Source organism: Cornus florida, unplaced genomic scaffold, assembly GCF_030987335.1.
Source record: "Cornus florida cultivar Cherokee Brave unplaced genomic scaffold, ASM3098733v1 CherokeeBrave_3.0.0_Hap2_Chr10, whole genome shotgun sequence".
NCBI lineage: Eukaryota > Viridiplantae > Streptophyta > Magnoliopsida > Cornales > Cornaceae > Cornus > Cornus florida.
Genome location: NW_026775580.1, coordinates 61,569,169 through 61,595,748, shown reverse-complemented (window position 1 = coordinate 61,595,748; position 26,580 = coordinate 61,569,169). Strand labels below are relative to the sequence as shown.

General features: G+C 35.0%; 1 protein-coding gene across 2 annotated transcripts; it reads left to right on the top strand.

Annotated features, from left to right (window-relative positions):
* Window positions 1–390: 390 nt before the first annotated feature.
* Window positions 391–23,894, top strand: LOC132276074 (uncharacterized). 2 transcript variants are annotated; one of them, XM_059777329.1, is made up of 12 exons: window positions 391–635; window positions 908–1,077; window positions 2,364–2,481; window positions 2,989–3,085; window positions 4,109–4,215; window positions 10,498–10,620; window positions 10,825–10,978; window positions 11,781–11,841; window positions 11,942–12,324; window positions 15,113–16,727; window positions 21,208–21,619; window positions 23,243–23,894. In XM_059777329.1, exons 2-11 carry the CDS (start codon window positions 950–952, stop codon window positions 21,452–21,454), a joined length of 3,033 nt encoding a protein of 1,010 aa, XP_059633312.1. In that variant the 5' UTR covers window positions 391–635; window positions 908–949; the 3' UTR covers window positions 21,455–21,619; window positions 23,243–23,894. The 2 variants fall into 2 exon arrangements, with proteins under 2 accessions (XP_059633312.1, XP_059633313.1); XM_059777330.1 differs by lacking the exon at window positions 23,243–23,894 and adding an exon at window positions 22,306–22,574.
* Window positions 23,895–26,580: the final 2,686 nt, after the last annotated feature.

Here is a 26,580-nt window from a genome sequence, read left to right as displayed (position 1 = left end):
TCTTTGGAACAACACCACCTTCACAACATGATTCCTATTAAAATTCCTAAAAATATGTAGCCCCAAACACATTACGGGGGATGATAAGCAACAAATTTTTTTACTAGAATCAATTCAATCAAAATAAAAAATAAAATTTTAAAATAGAATACTGTAGTAACTGTACTTTGTTATTCAAAATTCTAACTCTACTGTAGTTTTTTTTTTTTTTTTTTTTTTGGGTTAAAATATAACTACTAATTTTAATTATATTTATTTATTTTTGTTTGTACTGTTATTTTTCACAATAAAAATAGAAGAACTTCCTAGTGGGTCAGCTCCGTTAAAATTTGGGTGGGTCTGGCTTATTCCCGACCGAGCACAGGAGCCCATTATTAAAACCACCATAGCAGCTTTGCTCGTCCTTCGTAATATTTGTCCGGCTCTTCGAAATTGTTATTACAAAGCTTTAACACGAGCAACGACCACACCGAAGCAGAAATGAAAATATAGTGGGTCCCACTGTTAGAATTCAATTCTGCTTCAATGAAAACTCAACGCCTTCGTTCCTCTCAGATCTCCACCAGCAATGTTCAAACCCTAGTTTCTTGATCCCACTCAACATTTTCCACATCCATTATACCTCTCCAATTCAGGTGAGTTTTTTCTAGTGCTCAAAGACTGCGATCAATCATGTTTTCCTGCATCTCACATTTCTTTCCGATCCAACAATCAATTTTCCCGAGAAAGGAACAGAATTTGTTTGTTTAAATGCTTGAATTAACCAAAGCTTTATGTACATTCCAATAGAAGATTATCCAGAATACTCGTGAAATGGGATTCAACTGTGTGTAATTGAGAATTCTAACTTGTCTCATCAGATTGGAGTTGTTTATATTGAATTGTTGCAATTGCTTTACTTTTGCAGGGACTAGGGATTATATAGTACCGTACTGAGTGATTTAGTAAGATGCAGCGTACTCCGTCAACAGTTGAGGAGCAGTTGATAGTGAAAGCAATTAAGGAAGAATGCTCTTGGGAGAGTCTCCCTAAGAGGCTTCAAGCGACTTTGAATTCTAAAGAAGAATGGCATAGAAGGTTAGTTTTCTCTTATTAGATGTGGTACTGGAAAATGTAATCATAAGATAGAAGGTTAGTTCTGATGCTATTTACTTTGAACTTGTTGAAGCTGAAGTGATATGACTTTTGCTCAAGTTTTGATTCTAGAATAGTGGAAGTGGCTGCTTGCATCAATACTGTTGAGCTTATAAATCAGATATGAAAACATGATATCATTAACCATGAAGACTAAGCATTACTCATGGGTTTGACCTCTGATTTTTCACCCAAATTTATGCCTATTAATTAATACTGTTATTTTTTTGTTTAGAATTTTCAGATCTTTCTTAGTATTGAAAGAAATTAAGTACATAGAAGCTAGATCCACCCCACAAGACATATAGCGATACAGAACACACTTCCAATTGTAAAAAATTGACGGTCTCATTCAGCTTATGTCACAGACTCACAGGGAAATTTTATTATGGGAATATCAACAAAACCGTTATCCATTAAAAATATCAGTATGTAACACCAAATCAAAATTGAGAATAGTAGGGCGAGTACCTTATAACAAAAAGAAAAAGAATAGTAGGGCGAGTACTTCCTAAAAGTTAAAGCTTGGTTCAAAATAACTTATGAAGGAAGTACATAGCCTAATACTGCCTAAGTGCCTGGTTACCTATAAAAATGAGGCTAGATGCCTAAGACTATGTTTTCATTCAGTCCTATTCCTCTTAGTAGTCCTGGGATGGCCTATGCCATTATTTTGTAGATTTGGTTTCACGCATTGACGAATAACTTACTCCGAAAGAGTTCTAATGCCAAATAAACTGTATATATGATAATTGATTTTGGATTTATAGGTGAAGGCACTGCATGAGATTCATTTGCTTGGTTGTTTCATGTTATGTACAGGAGTCATGCATGCCTATCGGGTAAAAGAAACACTATTAATGGAATTCCCTTAGGAAATTTGATAAATCAAGGTTATTATTGACGAAAAATGGTTTTCGTAGTTGATAAGCAAATGCTTTTTCTAACATTTGAATCCATTCCTTGGTGTCAATTTTTGCTAGCTGGCTAAAGGCTACAATAGAGAATGGAAACACAAGTTCTTTAAGGTTTTGGACTACCTTGACAAGTATATATATAGATGTAATAGACAGTTTAATTTTTGAAAACCTGTATGATTGAAAGCCAGGTGTGACAGTCACCTAATTTTTAGTTGATCTGATTATCATTAAACTTACTGTGCTCGTATTTCATTTGAACAAGCTCTCTTATGATATTACATTTTCTTATACTCACCATTCTTTATGCAGGATAATTGAACATTGCATAAAGAAAAGGCTCCAATGGAACACTTGTTTTGCTCGCAAAGTATGCAAAGAAGGTGAATATTATGAAGACATGATGCGTTATTTACGGAAAAATTTAGCGGTGCGTATAACAGATAAAAACTCTTTCCTTTTCCTATTCACTATCCATAATTCATATTGCTACAGTCTAATGAGTTTTTTTAATGTTAATTATGAAATTGTGCACTAAAAGCTTTGTGGGACTTGATGTTCCCACATACATTGTCCTTCCTGTTGTCTTTTACTTCTTGAAAAAAAAGTGGCTGCGTATATTTCTCTGGAAAATATTGAACTTTTGGAAGAAATGATTGCATGATGTCAATCATGTCCAGGTAGGCCTTTTGATTGCCTTCCATGTGATCTCTATTGGTATACTTTCTTCTTCCCCCCCCCCCCCAAAAAAAAAAAAAAAAATTTGTTGGTATACTTTCTAAGAGTCCATGTTAGAAAACATTCGTGCACAAAACTTCCCTTTAATTTCACTGTTCCTATTATACATTATAAAATTAATAGATTCTGTTGTTGTATTCTATTCTTCTATCTTATAATTCATTTAACTTTATTAAATATATATATTCATTTTTTGCAGCTGTTTCCCTATCAACTTGCAGAGTATATTTGCCGTGTGATGAGGGTTTCGCCTTTCAAATATTATTGCGATATGATATTTGAAGTCATGAAAAATGGTACTTGGTTATTATTATTATTTTTTTGTGATGAATATTGGACATGGTTTAACATGCCATCTTTATGATAGCTGTCCTTGAGCCAAATTTTGCTTATGGCTTGGATGTTTGTTTTAAATTACCCTGATGGAAGCTATATTTGCGGATATAATCTCTTAAAGGATTTGTGTGCAAAACGTTTGAAACACAGTACTAGATGTTTTGCTGCACATTTTCTAGGACAAGGTTGTTGAACCATTATTCAAGCACTGATTGTTTGGAAAAGAGAACTGCGCATTTGAATCATGATTACCTGTTTAATATCTTTAGGTGTTAGTATTTATTCAGTTTTTAATTCTTTTTAAATCAGAGGAAAACCAGGACTGAGTTATATTTCTATATTCCTGATACTCTAGCCTAAATGTGGCATGATCTGTGCCTGGTGGCGTATGCCTGTTGCTTTTTGTTAACAACCATCTACTCCAAAAGTTTAAGCTTTTAGAGAGGGTGTAACTTAAATATATAAATCCTTCAACACGCCCCCTCACGTGTGGCCTTCTTTTGGTCCAACACGTGTTTTTCAATTAATTTTTTTAATTAGGGTGACGGTGAGGTTTGAACTTGGCTCTGATACCGTGTTAACAACCATCTACTCCAAAAGTTTAAGCTTTTAGAGAGGGTGTAACTTAAATATATAAATCCTTCAACACTTTTCAACATAAACTTTGAGCACATAAATGACTAACTGATACATTTGACCGAAATTAGACTTTTTTTGTCTTCCTTGTACATGTGACTGAAATTAGACTTTTTTGTCTTCCTTATTTTGCTACCATCTCCTTAAGCTGAATTCTTGTGCTTGGATTCTACATTTGTATCATTAATCAAGTGTCCAAATCACCTTCTTTGTTTCATAGCTTACTTTTGTTTAGCTATATCTGTTTTTTTGTTAATCATTTAAACATTATTTGGGTTGTGATATGTTAGTATTTTATACATTTTTACTGGTTTCTTATCATTTGCAATCGTCCTTATTATTTGCAGAGCAACCATATGACAGCATTCCAAATTTTAGTGCAGCTGATGCCTTGCGTCTTACAGGAGTCGGAAGAAATGAATTCATTGATATCATGAACAAGTGCAGGTCAAAGGTACAATTTAAGAACACTTGCAGACTAACTTGCTGTTAAGCTTCTGTAGTATCTTTTACTGATATAGATGTATATCACCTGCCTACGTGTCTTTTCTTACATTTGCTAATATTATGATTGAACAACCTCAATAAGATGCTTGTCCAGTTTCACGGCAATGATTAAATGATTTCGAACATTGATAAACACTTGGATACATGTGGAGAAAGCATGACATGGGTATGGTTATCTGTAGTTATGTCTTGAACTGCTTGTGTTTGTATGTAATCGATTCTCATAAATCTATTCTGACCTTGGCCTGGCCAAATTCAGGTGCTAAACTGGTTGTCTGCCTTCCTAGTTTCTATGACTATACCATTATGTATTTTGGGAATTCTCTCTTTGTCTTCTTCATTTTCTTTCCTTTCTTTGTTGTATTGAATTATACAATATTGTTCTATTTGGTTGCTTTCTTTTAAAGACAGCTAAACTCCTGTTTTACTTTCGTAATGAATAATATGGGAATCAGGGAGCCCTATATATCAATTTATTATTATTATTGTTGGTTTTTTTTTTTTTTAAACGCTCGTTGTCTATGTCTAGTCAGAATTCTCAAATTGTGTTTCAGTGTTCTCACGTCATGAATGGCTCATGACTCACAATTGTCAGGAATCAAATACATAGCAAAGTGTGTATTTCTTTTAGTGATTTGTGGTAACGCATGAGTACTTTTGTATCGTCATTTAGTCATCCTGTCAACATTTTGCCATTCTTGTGACAACAAATAGGTATAAATTTAGGGGCATAGACACACCTATAATTGAAGGTGCTCTGTATTTTCAACAACCGCTCTTATACCTTCAATTTGTTAGTTTGTTGTCAGATATTGGTACCTCCCCTATGCGGATTGTAAAACAAACCAATTTACTCAAGCTCGGCTGGGCTAAGAGGCTTGTTTGAGATCGATTCACGACATAGACATGAACAAAGGTCGTGTGTTTTATGATTATTAAAAAATCAAGGTACTTGAGTTTTGGCTTGGAGATATTTGATCATATTGTGGAGCTCCTTAATACTTTTGAGTGGCTTTTGAGCAATCCATTGCTCAGCTCATCTCACCCTTTACAACCCTGCCCTTCCCCCAAAGGGAAAAGAAGAGCTTTTTTAATGTCCCTCCAAACTCTCAATGCTATTATTCTAATTCAATTTCTTATATCTTTAGGTGCTCATATGATTTGATTTTGATACATTATCTTGCATATTTTTTCTTTGACCTAAAATTTTGTGGGTTTTTTTTCTAGATATTGTTGCCCTGAAATGGTCCAATGCTTTTAATTTTGATCCCAACACTTTTATAATCGTTTATAGTATTTTTTGGGATAGAAGAATTTTGGAAGGGCCATTGCAAGGTGTGGTGGTAAATGCTGAATCTATCAAGTGTGAGAATGCATTTTCCAAATCTTGAGAGCAGTCACTTTCATACAAATAATGCTAAAGGTTACCATTATATAGAACTCTTTTATAATCTTCAGTTTTCTTGGGAACAGACTTCTGCACATAATTTCAAGAGAAAAAGATTTATATTAGGTATGAATTGAAATTTTTTAACTACAAACTAAACGCTGTGAATATGGCTAAGAATTTAGAAATAGCAATATTTTTCTTCTTCAAGAAGTGAGAATATTTTAAGAATAAATGGACTAAAGTTGGTGCAAGTCAGGCAATTTGTTTGCCAATAAATTTGAAGATATCAAGTGTGAGAACGCATGTTCCAAATATTGAGAGCAGTCACTTTTGTGCAAATAAAGCCAAAGGGTAGGTCTATATCCAGGACCACTGTTTTATAGAACTCTTTTATAATCTTCAGTTTTCTCGGGAACAGACTTCTGGACATAATCTCAAGAGAGAAAGATTTATATTAGGTTTGAATCGAATTTTTTTAACTACAAACTTATCGCTGTGAATATAGCTAAAAATTTAGAAATAGCAATCTTTTTCTTCTTCAAGAATTGAGAAAATATTTTAATAATAAATGGACTAAAGTAGCTGCAAGTCGAGCAATTTGTTTGTCAATCAAATTTGAAGATATAAATCTATACTGCATAATGGCCTTCCATATGCGGCCTATGTTAAAAGATGGAAATAATAATGTTATGAGAAAATAACTTGTATTAGCGATTTATAAATGATGTAAAAAAGAATTGTCTCAGACAATGAAAGGTTTAAGCAATTGAGATGACCCTTTTTGCCACTGCCTTTGCTGAAGAATCTCCTTCCTTTTAAGATTATATTCTTAACCTTGGTCCAGGGACATTACCAATTTTGTTTTCTTGTATGAGTTTATGGGAAGAAAACAAACTGAAAGGATAAACAAACCAACTCGATGGATTGCCGAGCTACAAGTCGTATGACACAGAAGTAGGATTCTCAAAAAAGCCAAGGTTGTGGGTGGCTAAGAGGGCCTGCAGGGGTAGTCATATCTAACTGCTCACTCAACAACTCAAACTTAGAATGACAGAATGTCATAAGTATCACTGAACCTTCTATCACTCAACAAAGCCTTTTTTACAGCTGCGTAATGTTGGCTACAGGAATCATAATTTTTTTTTTTTTTTTTTTGTAATATAGGGATCATAATTTTCCATTATGCTTTGTCCAAGGCCATAGCCTCAATTAAACCACATGTTAACATACCATTCCTTACCAACTACTCGTGTTAACTTTGGTCTTTCCCTTCCCTTGGCATTAGCAGCCATGTGTACTGTACTCTTCCTAATTGGCGCACTTAGTGGCCTTCTTTCTACATGTCCATGTGAAAACAGTGTTAACGCGGGGTACGGAGGCTATTAGTTGATTTTAATTGTTATTAACTCCTTTAACGACCTAGATCTAATTATTAGGTCAACTTGTTCAATTAATGATTGATTAAATTATATGATCAATTTAAACATCCACAATCACAAATATAACTACAGTAAAGTAAAGCAAGTTAAGGTTAGAGAGAGTGCATAAGGATTTTTAGCGAGAAAACCCCAGTTGATAAAATACGTCAACTGTTTGCATGGGAAAACCTCGTGGACTATGCAGTCCAAAGTAAACAGATCCACTATGTTTGAAACAAAGTACACTGAACTTTGACTCTGGCTCATACCCTATTGTTCTACCAAACACCAGTTGCTGACAATCCTCTGGCTTTGCGACGTCTCGTTCAACAGCAACTTGACCTCAGGCTTATGCTTGATCTTTGTAGAAGAGTAGCAGGTGATTAGACAACACTCCTCGAATGCTCCAACTCTTTCAAAGTGTGATCGCTTTTACTTCTGTTCTTCAAGATCTGAACTCGATGTAGAAGAATTAAATCTTGTTTTTCATTCGGAATCTCCGAATCATCAATATAGCTCCAATTCCGATGATATAGAGAACAACACTACTAAATCACTCATGAAAATATGTGTATGCTCTCAAAAATTCATTCAGAATAGTCATATTTGATTTTCTGAATTTTCTCTCTCTAAAAGGCTTTCTCAAAATATAGAATTGATGTTCCTTAAAGCCATTAATAAACCTAGAAGACTATCAGGGTTTATATAGAGTTTAGAATGTCCTAATCCCTCTGAAAATATAGAAAATTTCATGCATAGGACTTGGAAAGAAGTCTAGTCCAAAAAGGAATCAAACAGAATAAGAAAGGAAAGTTTCCAAACTGTTCAGGATGTCTTGAACTGGTACAAGATTGTGGCTACCGGTTCAAGAAGGTCAGAATGGTTTCCAACGTACTTTGCCTGATCCAGATTTGGCTACCGGTTCAAGAAGGTCAGAATGGTTTCCAACACAAGGCATTTTTTTTTTTTTTTGATAAGTATTAAGTTTGTTTTATCTTAGGGAACGACATCACCAGTGGAGAAGGATTGCCTTGTGTTGTTTTGGGGAGGAGAGTGGTGGCTGGTCCTCCCGTCCAGTCTTTGTTGCGGGAGGCATCAGCTTGTGGAAATTCATTTGGAAGGGTTGGGATGTCTTTTCCTCATACATCAGATTCAAGGTTTGTGATGGTAGGCGCGTCCACTTTTGGGAGGATTTATGGTGTGGAGAGCAGTTGTTGTCTCATTCCTTTCCTAGACTTTATAGTATTGCCGAAAATAGGCATGCCTGCGTAGCTGACTGTTATCGGCTTGATAGCAGTGGGGTTACGTGGGATGTGCATTTTAGGCGTTCTTTTCAGGAGAAGGATGTTGGCAGAGGTAGTGATGACATTTTGTGGGTCCCTTCTTCCACCCATGGTAGATTTGGTGTTCGGTCCATGTTCTTTTGTTTGCCCAATTTCGTTGGTCATGATTTCCCATAGAAGACTATATGGCATTCTAAGGCTCCACTTAGAGTCGCATCCTTTGTTTGGACTGCCGTCTGGGGCAAGATTTTGACGTTGGACAATTTGAGAAAGAGAGGTAACACTATTGTTAATTGGTGCTGTCTATGTAAAACAGACGGTGAGTCTGTGGATCACATTCTTATGCACTGCCCTGTGACGTATGATTGTTGGAACCCCATCTTCGGCATTTTTGGCGTACATTGGGTAATTCCTCAATCCTCCATAGGACTGATTAACATGTGGAGAGGATGCCCAGTGAAAAGTCACGCTCGTGACTATTGGAGGATAGCTCCACACTGTGTTTGGTGGTGCATATGGAGAAGGAGGAATAGCAGAAATTTCGAAGGAAAGGAATCGTCTTTGGCGACCTTGAAAATTCATATTCCTCGTTCTATTTTCTTATGTGAAAGGAAGCGCTTGCTCTTCTACTGATGACTTAGTTGATCTTTTGGACTCCATTGGTCCTTAGGTTCAACTTTCATTTTTTTGTATTAGGGACGATTTCTCCTTTTGAAACCTTTTCTAATCGACTTTTACCAATTAAAAAAAAGAAAAAGAAAAGAAAGTTTGTTTTATCTTCTACATCCCTGTTACTTATGTTAGTATCCTATTCTTAAATTATTATAATTTCTCCCCATTTAAATTTCACTACCTAGTTCTTGGGTTTATAATTCTCTTTTTCCTTCTACATTGTCCCTTTATATATGCGTCTAAAACTAGTAACCTATGTTGTGATGTTAAGCTCTCTCCTAGGATAACCTACAATCTTTGCTTCTTAAGAGATCTACCTTTTTTGTTAGAGAGAAGTCGATTTGGCTCATATTTTATCCAGTTTTAAAAGTTATTAGATGTTCATTTCTCTTTTTGAAATAGGTATTCCCAATTATAAGATCATATGCACTGCAAAATCTTAAGTAAGGTAGCCTCTCCAGCATCATTTCTGTCTCCAAATCTGTGTCCACCATGTATCATTTCATACCCTTCACAATCTTTTCCTACATGACCATTAAAGTCTGCTTTTTATATGTAATTTTTCTCTTTCTGTATCCCTCGAATTAATTCATCCATATGCTCCCAAAATTGTGTTTTAATGTGTTTGTCTAGCCTGCTTGGGGTGCACAGGTGCTAATGATTCTAACTATAGTTCTTGTAATACAAGTTTTATTATATTATCCTATCCTCTTTTCTAATGTCCTGTTAAAAGGAAGCTATAATAGGGAGGTAGCTATTGGAGATAAAGCTAACCATTGGCCTTAAAAAATCTTTTTGGCACAAGGAGGCTGCTTTCAAACACAAACATCCACTTCATGCTTAACAAAATATCGAGTAGAAACACAGGCAAGAAAGTACCAAGTCCAAGCTGGTCGTAGTAGTCAGCTCATTTGACCTTTGTGTACATCTTGGATTCTGCTGCATCACCTAGTACTTACCGAGACACTTTCCACTTGGCAAACAGAAATAAAATTAATACATCATGTTTCCATCTTCAGATGACATTCTATTTCCATTGTAGCAGAAACCCATTTGATGTTCCAAATTCCCAATAGTTCTATTGTGAATAATTTATTATGTATTATAACTTATAAGATTTATCGTCATCCAATCCTGTGGAGTAAGCTTTATGCTCTTTTTAAAATGGGTTTCCAAATTCCCAGTAGTCCTATTGTAAATAATTTATATTGTGAATAATTTATTTATGTATTATAAATTATAAGTTTTATCGTCATCCAATCCTGTGTTGTAAGTTTTATGCACTTCTTTTCTTGAATATTTTTAGTTTCTTCAATCTTTCTGTAGAAATCTTTGTTAGCCCCATTGGCGCTTTACTGTGGGGACTGGTTTAAAATCATTAATTATGATGTTTATGGAAAATCGTATAGAGCGAAGTACTGCACTTATTATTTTCTTACCTCATTTACTATATCTGAGCTATCCAGAAAATTATGTGGAAGCTGAATAAGTCAATTGCAAAGGAACTATTACCTACACAACCTGTGGACATTGTAATCGATCCATGGTGGGGAGTTTGTCTTGTCAACTTTACACTGGAAGAATTTAAGGTGACATGTCTAATGATTCCCTTTACTTAAATACTGTACTGTAAATAAAGAGTAACCAACTTCTTTAAATTTATTGGCACTCCAGCTTGTGCACAGAGCCCTCAAATATACATGAGTCCAAGCTGTACGTGATTTATACAAGACAAGTTTCTATTATAGAAATATAAGACAAGTGTTTTCTTTTCTCCTTTCTCATTACTGCAGAAACTCTCAGAGGATGAAATGGCAACAATTGATAAAGTTTGTAAGGAGGAAGCAAATTCATTCATCCTTTTTGATCCTGACATTGTGAAGGGTCTTTACAGACGGGGATTGATCTACTTTGATGTCCCTGTTTATCCTGATGACCGCTTCAAAGGTAATGTGTTTTCATTTGCAATTGCCATACCAGTACCCATACTCATATCCGGTCCTAGTATGCATACCTAATTCTTGGACGCTTTTTACTCGAATCTTTGTATCCTACACTTAGAAGGATGGGTGAATCAGACCTCTAGACACACTGCAGTCGTACCTGAGTGTAGGTAACATAGTTGTGGATCAAAGGCCTTCTGCTAACATAAAGGATTCCTGCAGTTAGGTGATCACTTGAGACAGAAGAAGACATACCTCGTTATACTGGGAAGAGGGTGACTTGCCCTTGAGAATCTTAATTTAAATCTTTCTGTTTTAATTAGTATAAAGCACATCTACTCTACACCTATAAAGCCCCTTTCTTTATGGAGAAAATGGAAGTTTTTTTTGGGGGGCATTGACTTCTAGTTGACCTGTTAAATTGGTCATGAGTTTTATTGCAATAATTGTTCTCTGTCTCTCTGAATTATATAATTTATTGTCTTGTAAGACTGTTATATTTGGAACTTCTAAAATGGTTTTGTCTGTTCAATGCTTCCTAATTGAAAAACCTCATATATTGTTTAATAGGTTAAATATATAGCTGATAAAATGGATAATTTTTCAATATTTCCAATTTATTTATTTATTTTTGGCAAGCTGAAAATTGTAGTGAAAACAATTATTTTTTTCTTCCTTGGTTGAGTGTTTGCAAAATGTGGCGAGTTAGTAAGATATGTCTGTACCTAACTATATTATGTTCTATTTCTGTTTTCCTTTTCCTCACTATTTATTAGTTTGGAATGCTAATGCTTACAGCATTTCAGTTTCCAGGCTTGAAGGTTTTGTTTCCAACAGGGAGCAGTCCTACGAAGATCCCATTGAGGAGTAAGGCAGTTATATTAATAATGAATACATTGTTTTTCATTTGCTATCATCTTCCTAGCAGAGAAGTTAAGATCCTAACCACTTTAAGGCCATTATCCAGGTTATTGTATGCTGTTTTTGTGGTTTCAAGTGAGAATTCAACTGTGGCTGAATTGGCTACAACTTTACAGGCTGACCTTTCTCAGCTGCAAGCTGCTGCATCTTTTGCTTGTCGATTAGGGTGGGCGGTAAAATTAATTGATCCTGCATCTGTTCTTCAAGACGCAACTGTATCAGATGCTTCTAACATTAACCTCAGTGATGACGAAGATGGTTCTCATGCTAGTTTGGACCCAACGAAATTCTCTGCTGATGGCAGATCTGTTCAACAGGGAGATGGTTTAGGGACAGAAAACTATGGCCTGGCTGCTGATTATGCTCGTGTTGCTTTCGTAGTTGATGCTAACATAACATCGTATCTTATGATGGGGTCTGTTTCACCAGGTTTGTTCCTCATTTTTCATTTTTCTTCTCCTTCCATGTATGATGAACTCATCCATTATCTCATCCTGAATTTGCCTTCAGTGTTTTGTCTGCATATATGTATGGTATTTGGATTTATTCATCCTTGTCATTAAAGTGCTTTTGTTTGGTATCAAATTCTTATTGTTGTAGTTTCTTATCTGATAAAGTAAGCTCTGGATTTACAGTATTACATTGATTTTTGTTTGAGTTGAAATATGTGAAATCTGAAAAAGTACTGTGCTGTCAATTTAGGAGTTACTCATACTCTCCCACCCCACGGTAAGTGATTTTTATTGAGGAAGAGGAAGAGTTACTCATCCTCGTCATGCAATTAAAACTTTTGTTTGTTATTAAATTCTTATTAGTGTACTTGATTGTATCAAACCTTTCCATTTATAATACCTTATGTCGTTTGAGTGGGTTGAGAATTTGTGAAATCTGAAGCAGTACTATTACCTGGAATGAATAAATCTTTTGTTAGTTTTTGGTTCATAGAATCTCTGTGATACTCTCATGTTGCAGTGTATGAATGTTTTCTAATGAACTTCAACCTAATTTCTTCAACATACTGCGGTTTCTTGTAAGAAAAACGGGTTCACTCAAATGGTTAAAGATTGAAACTCAACCATGGTCTGGACATTCGCAAGGAGGTTACATCAGTGATGATGTGATATTCTTCAAAGAAGGAGAAAGCACAAAATCATTTTTACTCGTGGTTGCATAATGTTCAAGATGGCTGGTGAATCAGTTAATTGTTCCTTTTTTTCCCCCTCCCCTTACTGCTATCTTTATTTTACTTTTTGTTGAGTAAACCCATTTCTCTTCAACGAAATATGAAGGCCATGTACATGCAGGATATTCATAATTGTAAAGGTCTTGGAAAGAGAGAAATATTCCAAAAACTCCTGAACAGTGCCTAAAGAGGAGGACTTCCAACTGAAGAGAGATGAAAAAGCCAAGTTTACTTTAGTTGTTGATTATTCACCATCTTCAAATATTCTCCTACCACCCATAGATCCTCATTGCAAATCTTCTCTCCCTCTGCTTATTCCAAACAGTAACATGAGACATAATGGAGCCACCTTCTGATGATGCTACTCCTGAATTCTCTCATTCTTGAATCACCAAGTATAACAGATTAAACATTGACTGGCATAATCCAACAGATACATAGCACAAAATAAAGAAGAGAAAAAAGAAAAAGAAATGGAACACCGAAAACACTAAACTCGATGTACTATGAAGAAGGTGATTTGCAGATTCTTAATCATTCTTGTTCTTCAGGAATCTCCCATCCTTTAGTAATAAAATATCAACTATCAAATGTTTGTCCCTAGCTACAGTCATCACAAAGAAAACGACTTCCAAAGGAACACAAGAATTCCACAGCTTTTAATATGAGACGGCTTCACATGCGGAACCTCTCAACGGCTCTTATTCCAAGTTCACATAATCTTTGATTCTAAAAATGTGTATAGGATATCGTTTCTCAACAAATACATAACCCACCTTAAACACCAGTCATGATGCTTTTAAGAAAGATTGGAACCTCTCTCTTCCTCCTAAAGAAGTTAAAGAACATAATATTGAAACCGGGCCTCCTACTATGCCAGAATGAAGACAAGATATACAAACTTCTTAACAGTCATGCCTTGGCACCAAACACCATGAGTTCCACCTCTTAGTATCTCCCACCTTGGAATAACTCTTTCAGATAATTAGTTGGTGTTCTTAATTTTTTCCTGAGGTTCCGCACCATAACTACCCCTCACCTCAGTGGACGTCCAAACTCCACCAACACATTTATATTTTAAATGTATTCATTGTCCGCCCTCCAAAATCATTTCCCATGCGAGCATAAATCATAATTTTGAAGTCCTTATTCCTAGGTCGCCAACTTCGACAGGCATTGAAATATATCTCCTATCCATGGATTTTGAATTTTTCATTGGCGAACAACTCTCTTTGTGATTGTTATAATAGTTACCAATATTTAGAAATTTTTTTTTTATTTTTTAATGTTGGAAAATCTATTACTTGTCTTCCTCACCTATCAAAAGAAGAAGAACAAAATTTTAAATTGGTTTCCTTTCAAATGAATGCTTCTAAAGATTCTGGGCTATGGCATCAATTGCAAAATGTTGGGGCCATGCCATTATCTCTACTTGAAGAGGTTGTAAGGCGGTTGTTTGACCCACTCATCATTTAATTATGTTCAATCGTAAAGCTTTCTTTCACAGAATTTTGTTGGTGGTCCAAACCAAGAAAGATAATAGAGATAAGAGCTCTTTTATTTTGTCAAAGGAACATAAAAGTTACTTTTCCTTAAGGCAGGCTGCTGATGGCTTCTGCCGTATTTCCATTTAATCGGTTAGAGAGGGCACTGGAAGATTTCCAATCTTCTAAAGAAGTTCACAGTACCATATAGGGTCTTAGATTTTCGGTTCTACGAAAATCTTAGATTGGCAATTAAAAGGCATACTTGCTTCAGAGAAAATTGTTTTGGAGTGATTAGGAACCATGTTGAAAGATTATCTGAAAGTATAGTTTACTTAAAATAGGTATCCACATTCATGAAGTAGGAACTTGTTGGAATTTCAGCGTGCTTTAAGTTTGATGCTATGAATATCTTGTTCTGCTTGAGACTAGGTCTCTATCTTAAGTTTTGGTTTTCATAATTTTTCACTGGAATGCTATGAACTTTCGGTAGAGTGAGCTATTGGGATGGCTCCTGTTCATATTAGTGTTGATCCTGTTTCTTTTGCAGGCTTGAAATCTCATGCTGTGACATTATATGAAGCGGGAAAACTGGGTCATGCTAGCATTGCAGATCTTTGCAATGATCTGAGTACATTAGAGGGAACAAAATTTGAGGGAGAGCTGCAGGAATTTGCCAATCATGCATTTAGCCTTCGCTGTGTTCTGGAATGTCTGGCAGCAGGTGGAGTTGCTACAGATGAGAGCCTTGTGGAAGTTTGTGATAAGATGAGTATGATATCTTCAAATGAGGAGGCTACTTCTTTGGTAGCTGACATTAATTTGACAGACAAATCAGGACATTCTGGTGTGAAGGTGGCTGGGGTAAATAGCGATAGTTCCCTGCTTTCAGGAACACCTCAGGAGGATGCCATTTTGGCTGATCCTGTAAGTGGAAGTACAGGTGATGAGAATATTCCTGCCACTATATCTGAAGAGGGTAGTTACTTAAGTGAGAATTCTAAATCAGACCCTAGATTACAGGATGATGAGAAACCAATGACTGCTCAAGGTTTAGAAGTCGGAGACGGAACTTCAAGGAGAAAAAAGAAATACCGTGTGGACCTTCTCCGCTGTGAAAGTTTGGCTGCTCTTGCACCAGCAACTTTAAATCGGATGTTTCTTCGTGACTACGATATTGTTGTATCTATGGTTCCTCTTCCTTATTCTTCAGTTCTACCTGGACGTAAAGGTCCCATTCATTTTGGTCCTCCTTCTCATTCGTCTATGACACCTTGGATGAAATTAGTACTGTATGCTGCTGTGGCTTGGGGACCTCTATCAGTAGTTCTAATGAAAGGTCAATGTTTACGATTGCTTCCTGCACCATTGGCTGGTTGTGAGAAAGCCCTCATATGGTCTTGGGATGGATCCACGATTGGAGGTTTGGGAGGCAAGTTTGAAGGAAGTTTAGTTAAAGGAAGTATCCTTTTACATTGCTTAAATTCTCTTCTCAAACACTCGGCTGTGCTGGTGCAGCCCCTCAGCAGATATGACCTTGATGAGAGTGGAAAAATCGTCACTATGGATATTCCATTGCCTTTAAAGAACTCAGATGGTTCAATTGCCCATATAGGGGAGGAATTGGGACTATGTAGAGAAGAAAGTTTGAAGTTGAATTCTCTGTTAACTGATATAGCAAATAAGATAGAACTCTGGACCATTGGTTATATTCGACTATTAAAACTTTTCAAAGAAAGAGAGTCAAACCAACTTTCACCTGATGATGAGAAGTACGAATGGGTTCCATTGAGTGTGGAATTTGGGATTCCACTATTTAGTCCAAAATTATGCAACAATATATGTAAAAGAGTGGTTTCTTCGCAATTACTTCAAACAGATTTACTTAATAAGCATCATGATGCGATGCAAGACTTAAGGAAAAGGTTACATGACATCTGTGTCGAGTATCAAGCAACAGGTCCGACTGCAAGACTTCTTTACCAGAGGGAGCAATCAAAGGATTCTTCGCGACAACTTATGAACTATGCAAGTGGAAGGTGGAATCCGCTTGTGGATCCTTCTTCTCCCATTTCGGGAGCCTTGAGTGAGCATCAGAGATTAAAACTTGCTAACCGTCACCGTTGCATGACAGAAGTTTTGAGCTTTGATGGTAACATTCTAAGGTGCGTCTAAATCGATCTTCTTTTATGTGTTTGCATGTGGCATATGGTTTACCTAATATGATGTTACAATTACTGTTTCCATATAAGAGCTTGTTGTGTATTTGAAGTTTAATCAATTTTTTTTTTTTAATGCATTAGTTTCTGTATTAGCTTTTCTTTCCTATTTGCTACTCTTTTTTGTCCCCTTCGGTTTTTTTTTTTTTTTTTTGTTTCATTTTTTCTTGTTATGATTTTGCTATTGTATTTCATTTTTGTGCAAAAAGAAACTACATTTTATTGATAAATAGGCAAAGGACAAAGTATCCTCTCCTAGAGAAGTACAAAATGATGGTTATCCTCCTAGAGAAGTACAAAATGATGGTTATCCAAGAAGCATACACCAATATACAGGGCATATCTCATTATCCAACTCCCCCCAAAGACATAAAAACTAAAAGAGCCTTCTAAGCATCTGAAACATTATAGTCCCTCAATCTTCTAGACCATTCATCTCTTCATTTGAAGATCTTTGTGCCTGATTTCACTCCTATTGCTAAATGCTGAAGCATTGTCTATGTAGTCTCTATGAGAATGCTAGCTCTAATCAACCTTGTTGTCAATAATTAGCTAAAGTTTCTCTAGACCATTCAATGTTAAAAACCAATCTTATTCTGGTTTTTGATTTAAACCTCATGAGGCTTTATGTTGCACAATTTTATGTGCGAAGACTTCCACAAGCAACGAAGATTTCTAGGTGGTTGTGCTGTTAAGTATTGTTGTCCTGGCACAGGTGAGTCTTTTGCTTTCTTGAATTTTTAGTGAAACTATCATTTTTTCAAATATTCATCTACTCATAAATACAGTAACAAATACATTACTACATTTAATAATATAAAGTAGAACCTTAAGATTGTTTCTGAATAGTAAACATTAAAATTTTTTGTTACTTCTAAATCATATAACCAATATCAATGACTTACTGTTCTATGAAGAGATTGGTAATTTAAATATTCTATTGAAGTCTTCCTCTTTTTATTTCAGATATCCTGATAAGTAGTAAAAAGAGAGAGAAAGAAGTCCTCTAGAAAGAAAAATAATAGGACACACCTAATTTGGTAGCCTGATAAGGCACAATGGATGTGGTAGTCAAATGTGCAAGTCATCATGTTTTAAAAAGTATACGATCATTTTGTCCTTTTCCAAGTGAAAGGTTTGGGGACAGAGATTAGTTGCAAGGATTTTTTTCTTTGATATCCTTGTTTTAAATGGTATATAAGATGTGAGTTAATGCAGTATCATTCCTACCTTGTTACCATTAATAGAAAACTTATTCTTGAGTCATGCACGTAGGATTAACCATAGGTTTAGAGGTTTAGACTATTGCCTACCTGACACGACTCTCCTCTTTCTTGACTAGTAATGATAGGCCCATACTAAGGCAACGAAATAAAGTCAGCTAAGTTCTTGCTTGCTTATGTACAAAAGTCCAACGACCAGACTGCTAATGAATAACTTTGTTTAGGCTGAAGGTGTTAGCAGGAAAAGGCATGAGATAATATGGTGCCCTATGTCTTGATTGCTGGAAATGCACCAAGTAGAACATACTTGAGAAGAGTGTACCTGTTGTCTATGCTAAATTTGTTTAAGGCTGTATTAGTTGAGATGAGTAGATTGGTATCTAATTTTCCAATTGTATGAGGAACAAGTTACAATAGGACTGTTATACTACAACTGTTCCATTTTTTAATTTGATACAATGGGGCTGTCTCATTTTCCAAATGTATGAGGACTATAAGATCAGCTTCTCTAAACTGGTTAACTTCTTGTCTTGTTCAGAGCCAATCCTGTATAAGAATCTCTGGGATCCAAATTTGGGCTTGCCTTGGACTGCTGATAGGGCAAAAGACTAAATTATAGCAGCCATGCATGGCTGATTTGAAACACAGGCCTATTTATGTGAGGCTTGTTTCCATATGTAATTGCAAAAAAATAAATAAAAAAGGATCTAATTAATGAGTATTGGCATATTGTAAAACAAATTTACTTGGAATGGAAGTTGAGAGGACGTTGGTGATGAACTGGGTGTTTTTCCAAGTGTAATATGGGGCCAAAATTTGAGATCCATCAGATATGGGATGTTATGCTGGTCAGATCTGCTTTTTTGATGTACAGACTAAGGGAATCATGAATTTATTTTATCACATCATGCGGAAGATATCATTGACAATGGACAACAGCCACAAGATACAATTTTCAAAATATTTGGCGTGGCACTGATAAAAACCCTGTTGTATGCTTCCCTCTTTGAATTGATTTCAATCAAGATACAATTGATCAAATTATCCTACATTTTCTTTGTAATCCTCCTTCCCTGTGCCTCCCGAACAAATAAGGAAATTTATTAGTGCATTGCACAATTCATTTAAGAAGCCTCTCCAACAGGGGGCTGAGAAAAGTTCTGCTGAGCAAACAGAAATATTTTAGCAAATGAGTGAAGTAAATGAGTGGATTTGGAAGTAGCCCTCTTGGTCCATTTCAATTTTTGTAATGTCAGAATCTCAGTTCCTTTCAGGTTTCTCTAATTAGGACAGCCACTTGGGATAAGTTTGTCTGTTTAGACGTTGACCTGCTATGATTTCCACACCCAATTAGTTTCTGGTTACGTTTGGAGCAAATGGAAATTCTTAACCCTACTATGGTTCATTATAACTCTGTTTTAGTACCTTTATGCTTCTTCTTGTAACTTCGTCAGATCTGCTTTTTTGATGTACAGACTAAGGGAATCATGAATTTATTTTATCACATCATGCGGAAGATATCATTGACAATGGACAACAGCCACAAGATACAATTTTCAAAATATTTGGCGTGGCACTGATAAAAACCCTGTTGTATGCTTCCCTCTTTGAATTGATTTCAATCAAGATACAATTGATCAAATTATCCTACATTTTCTTTGTAATCCTCCTTCCCTGTGCCTCCCGAACAAATAAGGAAATTTATTAGTGCATTGCACAATTCATTTAAGAAGCCTCTCCAACAGGGGGCTGAGAAAAGTTCTGCTGAGCAAACAGAAATATTTTAGCAAATGAGTGAAGTAAATGAGTGGATTTGGAAGTAGCCCTCTTGGTCCATTTCAATTTTTGTAATGTCAGAATCTCAGTTCCTTTCAGGTTTCTCTAATTAGGACAGCCACTTGGGATAAGTTTGTCTGTTTAGACGTTGACCTGCTATGATTTCCACACCCAATTAGTTTCTGGTTACGTTTGGAGCAAATGGAAATTCTTAACCCTACTATGGTTCATTATAACTCTGTTTTAGTACCTTTATGCTTCTTCTTGTAACTTCGGTTTGCATTCAATGTTGTCTTTTAATTTGTTGTTCACTGATGGTCCCCCCTTCGCTTTAGGGTTGTGGTGGCAAGGATCTTGACAAACACTATTGTACCTCTATTGCGGAGGGTAAAAGAAATGAAAGAATAGATGCTGCTTGTTTCCAGGGATATTGTTTTGCTTACTGGCATAAATATTGAAGAACTTCATTCTTGGTTTGATAAACTTTAAGGATGAATGATTCTCCTTCAGATAGCCTCTCGATTTCCATGGGTGGCAGGGGAATGCTATCCCCTTAAAATCTGCATCTTTAAAATGCATTATTGTTAAAGGAGAATAATTATAAAGTTCTAATGACTTAAAGAGTCATGTTGCATCTTTTACCGTACAGAAAAGTCCTCTTCTTATTTAGCTATTATGGTAAGAAATGAACTACTAGGCCCATTGCTCACTTTTTTTAACGTCATGCCAACAAGTTACCTTGATACAACAACTGTGGCAAAATTTTTCTTTTGTTTGAACTGGTCTATTGGCCCATCAGTACATGGGCTGGTTATTATATTTTTTGTGACTTAACATTTTTACCTTTATATACTTTTAAAATGAATAGTTTGAAATGACAGTTATGCGCTATTTGTAATAATGTGCTGTAGTTGTGCCTTATTGGTGGTCTGGGTTTACTTGTAGTTTACATTTTTCGTTCCTTATTACCTATTCTCTCGAATCCAAAGAGACTTGATAGGGATGAATCTGTTAGGGGCAAGTATCAGTACAATTATGATTTTTTCAGTTTCCAATGTGTGTTTGAGTGAACAAATTTGTCGCATGTAACAGGGTCATCGTGAAAATCCAAAAATATTTGTTGGAACAAAGAGAACTGAGGTTATATATATATATATATATATATATATATATATATATCTATTACAATGACCTTATCTTAGACCATTATTTTGAAAATCTGAACATTAATGGCTTCATTTCATTGCTAAGAAAAGGAACCCAGTATAGTTACTTTCATGTGTTGTCCTAATATTTCCAATCGTTATTATTTTTTTGTAATGCATCAAATGAAACAGTAATGATTTTATCCGATATAATTTTGTTAGTATTTCTCGCTGATTCGAGAATTTCCAAAACCACCATGATTTTTTTTATGATATCTGCAGATCATTCGCTCTTGGTTCTGTGTACGAAGCTGCTACAAGGCTCGTTGAAGAAACTTCTCTCACGAGTACACAGAAATCCGAATCAGATGATGCTGACAGCAGAGAAGTAGCCCTTCCTGGTGTTAATCTTCTTTTTGACGGATCTGAGTTGCGTCCATTTGACATAGCTGCTTGCCTACAGGCTCGCCAACCAGTCTTGTTAATAGCAGAGGCTTCGGCAGCCTGCACATCTTCTGCAATTAAATAGAGTTTAGAGCTATAATATTACATGGTACAGTAGTTAGAAGAGTTTCTTCCAGTTCTTACAGATCAGAAAGATCTTGTGCTGCATGTCATTATTCCATGCTGCCGTTTTGCTGATTCTTCTTCTTGGAGGTTTCTCATTGCAGACGAGCACAGACTAATTTGTAAGGTAAAAATCAAAGATTTTTTTTTTTTTTGGTTAATCTTTCATTTTCAAGATAATATTCACCCCCTAAACTTGGTGTTTTGATTCTTTTAAATGCTAAATTTTTATGATATGAAGTTATGAACTAAGGCACCATTGGTGTGGAGACCTACAAATCTCAATATTGTTGCACAGTAGAAGTTTTCTTGGCCTCACAATTGTTGATTTTTATTGAGTTGAATCTTACCGATTATATTGTTACTTTTTCCCAAAAAAAAAACCTTTGAATTATAACTTTTTGGCAGATTAAGCTATTGAACTAATAATTTGGCAAAAAGAGACCCTGAACTATTGAAAAACCTCGCAATCACCCCCTTTTCTCAGTTTGCCACTAAAAGAATATTGGATCAGTTAACAATTTTAGGAGACGTACTAAAATGCCATTGAATGAGAAATAGTAAAAAAGACAAAAAAGCAGAAAACCCCTTGAACAATCTATTTTTGGAAGCTTACCCCCCTAACTAATTGATTTGGCAAAAAACCCCCTGAACTATAGAAAATATTTGCACTCGTCCCCTCACTTCTGTTTGCCGTTGAAAGAAGAATGATTCTTTTAACAATTTAGGAAAAGTACTAAAATGCCTTTGAAGGAGAAATAGATAATGATAAAATAAAATGGAAAAAGCTGATGTCGTTTTTTATTGTTGTAGATGTTGCAGTTGAAAAGAGACATAAATGGGTAAAATCGTCATGATAATAAACGTATACGGCACGTGCCACACACGAGACTATACCATTCTTAATGGAAAATAGAAGGGGAATGATTGCAATTTTTTTTGATAGTTTAGTGTTTTTTTTGGCAAATTATAGTTCAAAGGGGAAATCTGCCAAAAAGTGAGTTCGTGGGGATATTCTGCACTTTGCCCAACAATTTGAATTTGTAAACTGAGCATATATAAAATTGTCATATTTGTTTGCTTATTGCTTGGATGAACCGAGACTAACATTTATAATTTTAAGGTGCTATTGAAAAGCTCTTCAACTAAATAAAGTATGTGCTATTGGTTTTAACTTTAAACGTTCTGGTTCTGTTTGCCCCAGAAGATAACTATTTCCTGGAAATTTTCTTGTCTGCCCCTATTGCCATTACAGGATTGGCTGCTGCCAGAGCAATGTATTACTTAGCTAACAGCCAGTACAGTTACATAAGTAGTTGCTGGTGGCGGGCAGTCAAGCAATAGTAATAGTGGCGGGAATTTATCACTAAAGTAACGTTTGTCAGTGATTAGGACAATTTAAAATTGAGTTTTGACTCTCTGACAGCAACATTTATCCTGCTAAATAGTGGAACTTTCTCTTATATCTAAAATCGAGGCCTTTAGGAACTGCTCATGAAATTAATAACAGCCATGTTTGCATGTTCAATTTGGGGCACTAATCGAAAAGGACATCAATATTTGCCATGCTTCCATTTTTTTTGGAAAGCATTTTTAGAGCCACTCTTAAACTTCCATCTCACTAAAATGTTTTGTATTGTACTTAATGCAGTTTCTTCTCTCTTTAAATTATTATTATTATTTTTTTGGTCCTGAACAGATTCTTCTATTAATAAATGGTTTCTTTATTTTTATCCTGGCATGCATGCAGGAGGTCTCTTGGGCTCGGTCAGGCTATGACGATCCAGATTGTTATGTAAAAAGAAAAGAACAAGAGGTTTCATTCTCAATAATTCCGGTTGAGATATGGTACCACTACCATAGCCCTGGCAATCTACTGCTTAGAACAAGAAGCAAAACTCAAATGATTTATACACACAATGCGAATTACATTCATTGAAAAACTCATTTATGCCTCGAGCTGCATTCAACTTTCAATTTTATTTTTCCATAGTAATCCATGCCATGTAGAGAACATCTCTGCATATTCTCTTGAATAGTGATCAACCTCGTTAAACAAAAGTAGTTCGGAAAAAAGCAAGGTCATGCTTCAATTCTTGGAGTTCATACTGTCTAGTTTTCTTTAAGCTAGTCAATTTGTTATTGAAAGAGATGAATTTGTAAATTGGGATGAATCTTTGTTATCAGAGCTGTGTCTCTATTGTTGGTGATGAAAGGTGGGGAGTGGAAGGGAAGGAACTTTGTGAAATAGCAATTTTTGGTGGAAAAAAGATGTTACCTGACTAAATGCAATACATCTTTTTATTGGAGGGACTAGTTTCTTCCCCTGTTGATTGGATTTATATATGAACATGAATGGTTGGATCTTTTTATATTTAGAAATGGATTTATTTGTTTTTAAACTTTCTCAGTGTGTGTTTTATGTACAAAAATTTGTTCTGCTAAATTTTGGAGTAGGTTCTTTGTCAACTCACCCTTAACAATTATTAAGAGGGAGTTGGGTTGGGGGTGGAGCGAGGGGTGAGAGAGATCGCGGTGCTTAGCCTTTGTAGATGGAAGGCGATAGGGAGTGTCAAACCGTGATGAAGCTAGCGGAGATGAAGGCACTGTGACACCAAGTCGTGATGAAGGAGAGATCATTCCGCCGAACATTGGCGAAGTGGAGGAAGGCACTGCGACGTTATGCCGCGATGAAGATGTAGATTATATATACGCATATGGTACATCATGCATTATTCAAAGAACTAAGGTACACTGAGAGAGGTAGAAGCCCTGGCAAACCTGAAAGAGAGACAGAGAGAGGATGACAGTGTGCAAGTTCACCGCCGTTAGCTTCTTTGGTGAAGGTTCAGTGAGTGAGGTGAGAGAGAAAATAAAGAGAGTGAGAAAGCTTCAAGTTTGTAGGTGGTGGTTCCTTAATTTCTCTTCCCCCTCTCTAGCTTTGGGGTAAGTCTTTTTATACAAGGGAAAAACTTAATTACCCCGGTTCCTGTAGTGATGGCATCATATCATTAGCTTATTAAATATATATAATTGGTTGATGGCAGAAATAATGAAGTATTAAAGGTGCAGAAAGTCTCCCATTAAAGGTGCAGAAGGTCTCTCTCCTTTTATAGGGTGATGGTCACTAATGCCATGCTAATTTTATGATGAGAAGGAAAAGGAAAAAGAATAAAAAGTATTAGGAGATAAGGATAGGGCGTGGATGAGGTATATGCTTGCAAGTATGGATACTTTTCTATTAAGATGTCGAGTTGGTATTCAACACTCAGACATTTCTCAAATACGTTGATACAGCTCGGATATGTGTAGGGGTTAGAAATATTTTGAATAGTAAATATATATATTTTTCTTGGTGGACACAATAATGATACATTTTGGACACTTTTAGGATACGGCAGATTGATTTTGTAATTATTATTATTTAAAAAAAAAAAAGAACTCAGTGCAATCTAAAATATATTATGGGTTAATTAAAAAATAATATACAATTTAAGAAAACAAAAACAATTGCTCTAAATTCCAAATTAGTGATTTATTTATGATTATATGCATAAAATGGCAAAGATATATTATTTATATAAAAATATATATTATATTATTTTTTTGATGTATCTTTGTCCTATATTTGGAGTTTTGAGATATTGCCATGTCCATGTCGGTGTCATATTCATATCCGTAGTTCATGGGGTATATGGGAATCCAATGGCCTCTCTTTTTACAGGTCTGGTCAAGAGCCACATGACGGTGTTGGAGGAATGCTAATTTAAGTCTTCTATGCTGATTGCAGTCGCGCAAGCGATTGTCCATTTACAGTTGCAGTTAAAATTGGTTAGTTTTGAATGTATTAATTACTTTGAATTTCTATTTTTATGAACTCTACTAACATTACTTTCTAGACAAAAATACACTTTTAAATTATGTCTTTCTTTTTATCTCCTCTTTTAATCGATTTATATAGGGATGTATGCGTATGTGTGTCTGTATGTATATATATAATAATAATAATAATTACTAATGTGATATGAATGGATGCTGAAAAAGGAGAAAAAAAAAAAAAGTTAGATAGGATAATCCATTCACAATAAATAGATCCTGAGGAAAAAAAGAGAAAAAAATCCTGAAAAAGAACAAGATAGATTATGAGATTTAAAATATATATGTACAAAATTAGTGTTGTACACGTATATATTTCTTTTTTGGTGAAGGAATTATTTCCTTTTTTTTTTTTTTTTTTTAAATCCATTTATACAAGGATAGTTGTAAAAATTAAAAATAAAAACAAAAAAAAAACATATATATACAGAAAAAACAAAAAGGAAGAAATATATAATCGATTTTTTTTTACCGTTCTTTTTATTCTTTTTTTATTTTTTTCTCAATTTTTTTTTTTTTTCTTTTTCCTTTTATTTTTTTCCGAATCCATCCATTTCTCGTGAATGAATTATCCTATCACATAACTAACCACACATACTCCTTAAAAGAGGAGAGAAGAAGAAAAGAGGAAACATTAGATAATTTAAAAGGGTATTTTTGTCTAAAAAATAATGTTAGTAGAGTCCCATAAAAATAGAATCTCAAACTAATTAATGTATTCAAAACTAACCTATCATAATTGGTAACTAATAATGTGAATGGACAGTCACTTGAGCGACTGCAATTAGCCATTCGTCGCTATTAAAAGTTTAATGACATGGTGCATAACTTGCGCATTGACTACTTGATTTATGTAAAGTGGGGCCCTTTTTGATGACGTGACAACACATTACGAAACAAATCAATCAAAATAAATTAAAAATAAAACATTTTGAACCATCAAACATTATATTACCTGTTTCACTTTTAGTATTATTACTTTGGGAAGATATAGTATGATCTCGATTTTTCATATATAAATATAATTAATGTATCTCATCATAATGGTACAAAAAAAAAAAAAAAAAGAAAATCTCACCATAACATTATAATAAAACATAATAATAATTTTATTATAAAATTATAATATTATAATGGAAAGATTTAGATCTATATTTATATTTAGGAAAGAGTTAGAAATAGAATAAAATAGAAAAAGTAAATTGTTTTAAC